We start from the raw sequence: 10,904 nt of genomic DNA on the forward strand, positions 1-10,904 counted from the left end.
GAACCTTTGATCCAATAAAGGAGGAATTATTGGTGGATTAATCATCATGGAGGAGGCTTCCTTTGGGGAAGGAGTAAAAGCCATGTGGGAACCTGAGAACCAACAAGGGCACATCCTGCGATTTACCTCCCTGAACAGCTGAGGGGCCGGAGGTTCAGGGACGAGGATATAGTCTGGCGCAAGCAGGGACACCTCGTTAAAAAAAAATAATAAATAAAAAAAAAAACATAAGCACACTATCTTGAATTGCTAATAAAACTTCATGATCATGTTCAGCAAAGTTTATAGTAATTAAGTTAACAATACTTTTAATTTCGAAGCACATTTAAATAAATTATCTTTTTCTACTTATAAGTGGAAAAAAAACTTCTTTTTATTTAGAGCCGGATAAAGATTATCTTCAAAGTGTCCATCTTACTTGTTCTAAATTTTTAACCAAAAACAAAAGTATTTATTTTATGATTTATTTAGATACTCAAATGCAAAATTATTTTACGTAAATTTTATGTTTTAGTCTTCAAATAAATATACGTTGATAAAGAATCAAAGATGGATGCAAGGCTTTATTTAATTGCTTTCTTTTTCTTTTTCTTTTTATTTTATTTTAGCAAAATTAAGATGTTTTATTATTTTTAACGGTTTAGGGGTTATTTTGCAATTTCAAGCAAGTAGAGTTCATGGTTTTGTTCTTTAAAAAGGAAGATTTGGTGTACATTTTGGAGGTCTGGTTATGAATTAGTAAAACATCTATTGTAGACTGTTTCGTAAATCTTTTTAGAAGTCAAAAAATTGTCGATTCTAAATATTTTATTATCCATTGAATGAACGAAGATTTAGATTTTTTTTTCCCTGTGTTACACCGCAACATCAAAATTCCATTTATTTGGCCTTTTTTCTTGTAAAAATAATTTATGGGTACAGCAGAGAATGACATGCACATGAAGAAATCAAACGTTGTGCCCAAAATCATGCAACATTTGATAAATTGTTTGTCTAATGAAGCAACAATTGATTGTCAAAATCCAGTTAGGTTTTAGTTGGATAATGTGTTCCCATGTGATTGGCGTTTGTGGACCAGTTTTTAGTGCAGCTTCTTTTAGCACCACAGCCTTTGCTCCCGAAGACAGCTCATCGTGGAGGGTTTTTCTGCTAGATATTCTGGCAGCAAACATTAAAGAATTTTAACTCAATTATTATACTGAATCAGAAAGAAACCTACAGTGATCATATCAAAACAAAGTAAAGTTTGCTGAGTGACATAAAACTTCTTTATATATTAAGTAACTAATTCTATTGTAGGAGCTTGTTTAAATCGAGGGTGAGACCAACGGAAGTGGATTTGAGGTGGATTTCCGGACTCGATTCTATGTTATATAGGGTAGATTTTGTTAGTAGCATGAACTATAACTATTGAGTAAAGTATGACATATCTTACATTAGTTGGTATCAAAGCAGGAGGCCCCATGTTCGATTCAATGTTGGAGCATTCCCGGAGAAGTGAGTGGGTAATGCAAAATCATGTTTGGGATGGATTTCCAAACTTGATTATGAGTGATATATGGTAGATTGTGTTAGGCCATGAGGTGTCACTTATGAGCAAGGTGGTTGATACTCTACATCACTAATTAAAAATGTTGTCTCTAGCTCCACAAATTTAAGAAGTAGTCTAAGCCTATGTTTGTGATTCGTTTTTTCTCCTTAAATTCTCCTTCTAAAAGTCAAATGTTAATTTTAACCACAAATTCGTAATATTCATAAGTATTATCCACTTATCAAGCCCTCGTTTTTCTGAAAAGTAGAATTTTAGTAACAAAAAATGAAACCCAAATGGACGTAATACTCAATGTGATATTAGAGTCCGAAAAGCTCAATCAAATAATACGATCTATCCAAAATTCAAATAAATGAACAAATTCAGATAATAGTATTTTCAAATGAGTCAAAATTTCACATCACTTAAATACATATAAGAATGATCAATATTTAAGAGTTTTTCTCTATTTCTCTTAACAAGTTGACATTCTACATCTTCAAAATAATATGATTCACTAATAAAAACCACATCTTTTTTGAGGTGGGCATTGAATTTACCCTGAGATATTCCAAAATCCAAAAGAAGTAAACATCCCATATCACAGTTTAAACCAGTGACAAAAGGGTCATTTTCCATGTTGTTTTGTTTTGAACTGTTGTCCTAACAAAGCTGCCGAAATGGTCCAGTTCATCTTATCCCAACAAAGTTAAGGAAGTCCAATCAAAAAGCTCCAAGTGAGCTGAAAAAAACATACAGAAGTAGCAAACTGGCTATACATTATTTTTAGATAAAACCAAAAATTCTATCCAATATTCAATGAAGCAGTAGATTTTAATTAGTCTCTGTTTAAAAGATTTATAAAGTAATCCCAATAAAATAATTAGGAAAATTAATCAAGAAATTAAAAATATTAATCAAAATAAAACTTATAATTTCATCAACTAAGATGTTTAGATCTCTTTGAGGTGTAGTAATGTCAAATTACAATATCCAACAATCATCGACTCTCTTTAAAAAAGTCCATTCCATCCGAAAAAGGTCTGATGACTTCTTAAATGAATGATTTTCTCAAAATTACAAAAGTTTATAGGCTTTGCGCCAAAAATGTTATAACTTTACTCAATGTTAGAAATTATTTAAGAATTCTAAGAGCCATTTTAGTCAGTGTCAGGAAATAAAATTTTAACATTAGAATTTTTTATTGATCATCATAGTTTATAGAAAGTATTCTTAACGACTTGTCAGATTAAAGAATAGTGGTAGGTTTCGTTATGCTGGTTGTCCTTCAAATCCTAATGTTATTATAAACTTTTAGGTGAGGTTCTATATTTTATATATGGCGGGCACATATTTTAATTTAAAATTTTATCGCACTTACGAACGAAAATATGTATGTAAACAGATTGGCACATGATAGCAAAATTAAGATGTTTTATTATTTTTAACGGTTTAGGGGTTATTTTGCAATTTCAAGCAAGTAGAGTTCATGGTTTTGTTCATTAAAAGGAAGATTTGGGGTACCTTTCGGAGTCTGGTTATGAATTAGTAAAATGTCTATTGTAGACTGTTTCGTAAATCTTTTTAAAAGTCAAAAAATTGTCGATTCTAAATATTTGATTATCCATTGAATGAACGAAGATTAAGATATATTTTTTTCCCGTGTTATACCATAACATCAAAATTCCATTTATTTGGCCTTTTTTCTTGTAAAAATAATTTATGGGTACAGCAGAGAATGACATGCACATGAAGAATATATATATATATATATATATATATATATATATATATATATACACATCATGTATCTTTGATTGCTTATTTCTCAATGTAGAGACTAGAGACCCTAATTCATTTTGGAGATTCAGGTCCTAATTCATGTATCATTTTCTCTCATTTTCAATTTATACACTGACTCTCACATGAAAATCAACAACTACCACTTGTCTTCAACTGAGGTGTTCAACCACTAACGTCGCATGGATTTCTGAAATTGAAGCCTCGAAAATCGGTTCTTCTTCCTCGATTGTTCTTACTTTTTTCCCCAATCAGTACTAGTACTGAAACAAGAATCAAACCTAAACTGAATGGTTCGGTTCTAGATTGGTTTCATATCTTAAAAAAAATCTTTTGGTTCCATTATCAAAAAATAATTGGTTCATGGTTCGGTTCAATCTCTTAGAACCAGAACCAAATGGAATCATATCCACCCCTAGTGAAAATAAAGATTACCTAAATGACATCGGCTACATTGACTACTATTGCGCCTTCAACGAAAACATTTGGAGTCCATTCTCCATTCTTAAGAACCTTAAGATCTCCAACTTCATCTTGGAAAATAAAAGAGATGCAGCTAGAGTCTTCAAGTTTCGATATCCCAATGTCTGGAAGTAGCACATAGTCGACATAAGATCCCCACTTCTATCATTTGTGCTCCTTGAGAAAATTGGGAGGACGACCTAAGCCAACGTTCAAAATGCTCTCCACAAGTTCCCGTGTCTTGCTGAAATTGTTGAAGATCTCTTCAAGTACTACCCTGGCAAGACATATTTAAGATATATTAAGTAATGCTCAACTAGGGATACAAGTAATTTCGATATAAATTTAACAATTTTTTTGGTATCAAATAATCAAAGAAAATCTTCTAACATTGAAAAATGCGAAAGACTAAAATATAACCTAAAAACTTAAGCCTTGAGAAGATGTGGGTTAACGTATGAGTTCAATTCATTCATTTATAAAATTGCATATTTTGAAGATTGTACAAGTGTTAAAAATAAGATTATTGACATTCATAAGCTATGCTTACTGATCATTGATGATGTTGCATTAATTGATTTGTCGTCTGAAATTCTACATTTAAGACATTTAAGATGTTAATTAAAATAACAAATCAATTAAAGTCACCTAAAGATGAGAGTGTTGATGGATCTTGGGTTTAGGGGGTTTGGATGGCTAAGCTGGGGGTTTGGGCAAATAAAACCCTTTCCCCTCTTTTTTTTCTTATACTTTTCTTTAATTCCTTAAATTTTTTCTTTATTTTGTCTTTTTTTTTTCCTAGTCAAATGAACTTCTTGTCAATCACATCCACAATTTAGTTTGCCGACTTGACATTTTTTATTAGGAGAGTGCTAGATGTACACACACTTTTATACAAAATAGTTTACTTGCGCTCACAATGAATGAGTGGGGGGCCACATGTTGGCAACTTTTATTTCATGTGGGGCTCAAGTGTACGTAAGAATGAGTAAAATATTTATACAAATGTGTGGGTACAAATTTTTTTATCCTTTTTATTAACATGGAACCAAAGACACGCAAAAAGTACATGTTCAAATTTCCCAATTACTCCTTTATGAAAAATTAACCCACATCATTAAATTTTTGTTAGTTTTCTATTTCAACAAAAGGCCAACCAAATGATGCAATTCGAATCAAGGACGGACTTTCTCTCATTTTAATCAAATATTGCTTATTCTACTAGACAGAGAGGAAATTAAAACGAAAATTAAGAATAATAAATGGATATGCGTTTGAAAAATAGTAATGTCATTTATTAAAAGTCTAGATAATTGCCTATTTATGTGAGAGTAGGGTTAGTCCCATATAGTTTAATAAATCTTGAATGTGTTTTTAGACTTTGGACAATGTGATAGTGATTCGGTACCATATTGAAAGTTTGATGATCGATTTATTTAGACCCAACAAGTGGAATTACACAATTAAAATAAGTAAGTCATTTTTTAATTGTGTTTAGATGATTAATCAATCACGTCAATTTATTATATGTTCAATTACCATAATTTGTAATATAAAAGCGATAAAGAACACCAAATTGATCACCAAAAAACCCCAACTGGGTAAAAATTTCAAACACTTTCTTAGTCAATAATTCACTATAAATGTTGAGACTTACAATATGGTCTAGACCCGATTAACTCTTAGTCCCCCTTTAACCTTCTTCCTGTAGTGCTCTTCACACTAGCTCCCAACCCTTGGTATCATTTATCTTCTGTGGATCCCCTAGAACAAACCTCATTCTTCCAATGGAACCTAGTTCTCCTATCTTCCCAAGTTTTTAGTAACTCTAAAGGCTAATTGGCAAAGGCAGGTTTGGTGTTTGATAAACTTACGATCTTGTGTATTTTGATCTATGGTTTAGTATAGCCGTTTATAGTTCGATCAACAAATCTAAGTTTGGAAGAATCTATGAATAAAATAATATGCGGGTTGAATTTTGAAACCAATGAAAGTGAATTGGATCTTCAAAGAAATGAACTCTATGGAATAATTATGATTCAACATAATTTAGGACATTCATATGGTAAGATAAATATAGGTTAAAGTGTTTGGGATGAAAAGGAATTGAAAAATCAGTATTTGAAGCAAAACAGAATTCTGAATCCGTTGCTCGAGTGCTAGGCTAGCACTAGGCAAGCAGCAGTTGAGCAGTCGTCGGGATTTTCCACATAACCTTCTCTCCCATTATCGGATTGAGGTGATTCAAGGTACGTTGGAAAGATAACTCTAAATGCTACAATTCTTTTGAATAGCATTCTCCAAATTTGAAAGTTTTCTATATGAAAAATGCGTTGCAAGTTACGACTAAGAATTTGGAGCATAATTTGGGTGATTCTTTGACACACTTCAGACTTCTAATTGCATTCCCTTAATGATATTTGATCTTTGTGGATATCTTTGACATCTTGAACTCCTTCAAGACCAATACTATCAATTCTTAACTATTTTGACTTTTATTATAACTCGATAAACTTCTAACATGAAATTGCTAGTTACAATTCGGACTCAACAATCTCTTCCTTTGTCATTTCGTGACAAAATCATTTATTTCACAATCAAAAGTCTATTACAATCTACTCAGTAGACACTTTTCAAACTACACTTCAATAACTTGTCAACATATTTCTGAAACACATGAAAACCACAATACCACGTGAAAAGCAAGAGGAAACTAACAACTAAGATCATATAATTAAGTTATATAAAACAAGATAATAAAATATGTGTAACACCGAAGCATGCAATATCATGTGAATTATAAACTTAAGCTTTGTTTGGTACCAATTAAATCTAAATTTTAATTCAAAGTCAACAATTAATTTTAACAACATATTTTATGGGTTCCACAACTTTTCAAGCACATATTTCATCAACTTCTATTAAAATATACTAAAAGTCTAATTTTAATTCCTACCCAACAGGGGCTTAAAAATAAATCATAGAATTTTATATCAATATAGAAAATACACAACACTATATCAATAATAAAATTTCAACAAATATATCAAATAGCTCCTCCTAAGTCATCTATCAATCAAAAATTTCAATTTCCTTAAAATTCTCCACCTAACGCATATAATCTTCTCCCTGTAATAAATACACATCTCTCCCCATTTTTTCACGAATAACAAAAACAAAAAGACAAGTAATAATCATATAAAACAAAGAGATGAATGAGAAGAAAAATATGTACATGTATAGTGATGCAAAGATTATGCAAAAATATGTGATAGGAGAATAAAAAAAAAATTTAATTTGAGACCATTTTTTTTTTTTTTTTTTTTATGAATTTTTATCTTGAACAGTTATTTGCTTATTTATACATGCAAGTTTCATTAAAAAAGTAAATTTTTTCCATATAACTTATTTTAAACCTAAATGAAGTAAATTGTATAATCTACACATGTATGATAAGTGCCATTAAACTCCTGTAAGTAAGTCGTAAAACCTTAAATTAGTGAAAAAAGACATACAAAAATCACTGATAAATGAATATATCCTTCAACTTATGAAGTCGAACCTAGTGTCACTAGGACCTTTTAAATAAAAGGCTAATATTGATTTTTAATGTATAACTTTTCTTTCTCCCCATATCGATAAGCACGCGCACACACATATATTTCCTCTCATTTTTCTTTTATATCTTATATGCATTCTCTTCTCCATTAAGCGACTAAGATGACTTCTGTAACAAGCTTTGAATCGATGACTCCAAGTCAGTTGACCATAGGCATCAAGTTATGAGAAATTCCTCATGCTTAATTGCTTGAATCAAATAAGTTCCAAAGAAGAGTATAAGATAAATATCACTTTTTTTATATATTTCAATTTTTTTGAATCTCAGTCATTTTTTTTTAAAGTGAATATACTACAGCTTTAGCTCAATCTAATTAAAGGTCACCACCATCCCAAATCTCAAACATGCGGTCAAAACCTAGAGTCTAATATGTATAGTGCATAAGATACAGGTTATTTCAAACAAGAATGGAAATTTAATTTATCAATCATGAAATTTACTAGTACTTGATAGCAAAATAACATATCCAATAAAAAAAAAATATTTTTTTATTTTTTAATTGATAAAACATGAATGTACCAAACACACAAAATAAAAAAAAATAAAAATATATATATATATATAGACAACACAAAACAACAACAAAAAATGTGTACGTGCCATTGCAAACAAAACGAGATGCATGCTATCAATAAGCACAATGAATATGCACAAGCTTGTACTAAAAATACCAAGTTAAATGATATAGTGAACTCCTGCTTCAACCTAGGTGAGAAAATTTCTAAGTCTAAAATTGTTCAATAAGTCTTTAGATCCTTGCCAGAAAGGTTTAGACCTAAGATTACTGCGATTGAAGAGAGCAAAGACTTGGAAACAGATAAGATAGAAGAAGTTGTAGGATCCCTGCAAACTAATGAATTCACCATATCTCAACTGAAGAAGAATAAGTCTATGGCCTTAAACATCTTTAAGGAAGAGAAGTATGAGTCTACTATACTGAGACCCTTAGAGATGATAAGATAGCTTATTTTGTTAATAAATTTCAAAAAGTTCTCAAGACTAAGAGAAAACCTCAAAAGTGGAAGAAGGTTGCCCCTAGTGAATTTCAAAAAGATAAGAGTGATAAGACTAATGCTAAGAGTCGTAGTACGAAATCTCAATCAGTTAGATGCCATGAATGTCGTGATTTTGGTTACTATAGGAATGAATGCCCTACCTATAAGAAGAACATAAATAAAAGGAAGGGTAAGGCATTGTCAGTGTCATTAATTGATGATAAATTCAAGTCAAGTTATCAAAGTGATTCTTCTAGCATTGAGGACGAAAAGAACTATATGGCATTCGTGTCTATAGTTAAGAATGAATTTGATTGAGAAAGTTGAGGATGAGGAATATAGTGAGAACTTTGAGGAAGACTCTGAGGATGAGATAGAGATTTATGAGGCACATCATCGGTTCTTTGAAGAGAGTCTTGGGATAAAGAAGGTCTATAAAGCCATATTGAAGAAGGTTAATGAACTTGAGAGAGAGAGAAACTTATAGCTGACTTTTAGGATTCTAACAAAAGTTATAGTGAGTTAAGACTTGTCGATGAGAACTTAAAAGCTAAGGTTAAAACCTTAACTAGTGACCTAGAAAAATCTAAAACTCAACTCTATTCATTGTTGAGTGGTATTAAAAAACTTGATAATTTGTTAGGGATGAACAAGCCAACAGAAATATGCAAGGTCTAAGATATGTGCAGATTGATAACAATACTCCTAGTACATCCAAGACCACTTTTGTCCCAGCCACCAACAAACCTAGAAATGTTGCTAGTCCTGAACCCAAGGGCAGTTGTGTCTTAGGACAGAGGCCTACTAGACAACGTAGGACCAATCAACCTAGAAACTAATATCAGCAATCACATAGTTTTAAACCTAGGTTTACTCTTACTTGTCACAATTGTGGTATACTGAGACACACAAAGTCTAGGTGTCATAAACTTGTGAATAGAAATAAGAGTTAGGATATCTCTAACAAGGCTAACTTTCTTACCAATCAGGTTAGCTACTAAACCGAGATGATGACGCAGTTGACTAGGATCACTTCTACTTCTAAGCAGGTTTGGTTTAAGAAAAGTGATCTCCTTAGGTATGATGAACAATTGAAGTGCCGTGTTGTCCATGTTGCTCATAAAGCTCAAAATGACTCTATGTGGTATCTTGGTAGTACGTGTTCTAGACATATGTGTGGAAATAAAGCTTTGTTCTCTACTCTTGATGATTAGAATTGCTCTAAGATTACTTTTGGAGATAGGGTCAGTGTACTTATCATTGTTAAATGTACCGTCAAAATATCTAGATTGCCTATTATCTCAAATGTGCTTTATGTGAAGTGTTTAAAGTCGAACTTTTTAAGTATTAGTAAAATATGTGATGATGATTTTAAGGATAATTGTGCGTGTGAACTCATCTGAATTAATTAATAACTGTGACTTGTTGCTTTTATTAGTTAATGAATTTAAATTCTGCATAAAACATGTATTCACCCCCCTCTAGGCGTTGGTTGGGTCAAAAGTCGTAATTTTCGATATAAACTGATTATCATCTTCATTCTAGATTAATTTTTTTTTAGAAAAAGAATTAAGACACAAACCAAGAATCCTAGAATGATGGACTCCATTGTTAGTCCCACAATTTATACCCATTAATATATAAAATCCCATTTCACATTTAATGCAATCTTCAAAATAATTACAATAAAAACATCGATCAGTGTACAAATTCACATATACAAGCAAGAGGTCACGTAATTATCCACTAGTTTATGTCTGAGAATTGTGTGAAAATTACATAATGATTTATGTTGATTACATTTTCCTTTCTTCGTGGTGGATGAGTCAAGTTTCTTTTCCTCAAAGCCTAATAATCCTTGTACACAAATTCTCTGTACTTCGGTGGCTCTCTAGTTTGTTCAGTGAAATATAGCATTGGTTCGACCTTTTTTGTCACTGCACGAGTTTTAAAAAAAAAAAAAAAAGAAAGAAAGCAAAAAAAAAATTGGGTGACGGCTTATTCCCTTTGATATTGTAGAATTGCACTTGAACTTAATCTTTTTCAAGACTTAGAAATGTTCAAAAGCGAGTGTCAAAAACTATACACAAATTAAAATTAACATCGACAAACACCGAAATGAATAATAGAACTTGAATAACTTTCCGGCATATGATGTTAAAAGTTGCTCGAATAACATTGCCTACATTGACAACTATTGAAGGGAACAATTGGAATCCATTTTCCCAGATCTAAGTACTCCTGTGGCAATATTTATTCAAGATATTAATAACGTGTTTTATACATGGAATCAACAATATTGGATCTGATTAAAATTTTACACTACTAGTGTCGAACATATTCTGAGCAAGACTCATCTAGCACGCAAGTATTTTTCTATGCATCCAACTATATATATATATATATATATATATATATATATATATATATATATATTTTTTTTTTTTTTTTTTCAAAAAAAAAAAGAGAAGGGGATTTTTTCCTTTAAAAAAAATAA

General features: G+C 31.2%; 1 protein-coding gene across 1 annotated transcript in view; it reads right to left on the reverse strand.

The window, feature by feature from the left end:
- The window catches only part of LOC111366591 (DExH-box ATP-dependent RNA helicase DExH14), a 50,590-nt gene extending 48,420 nt beyond the window's left edge, over positions 1–2,170 (reverse strand). Inside the window, exon 1 of the mRNA XM_022987319.1 lies at positions 2,092–2,170. Coding sequence (XP_022843087.1) covers positions 2,092–2,170 — 79 coding nt within the window. The remainder of the gene's footprint in view (positions 1–2,091) is intronic.
- Between the last annotated feature and the right edge of the window lie 8,734 nt (positions 2,171–10,904).

Source organism: Olea europaea, chromosome 18 (assembly GCF_002742605.1).
Source record: "Olea europaea var. sylvestris chromosome 18, O_europaea_v1, whole genome shotgun sequence".
NCBI classification, from domain to species: Eukaryota; Viridiplantae; Streptophyta; class Magnoliopsida; order Lamiales; family Oleaceae; genus Olea; species Olea europaea.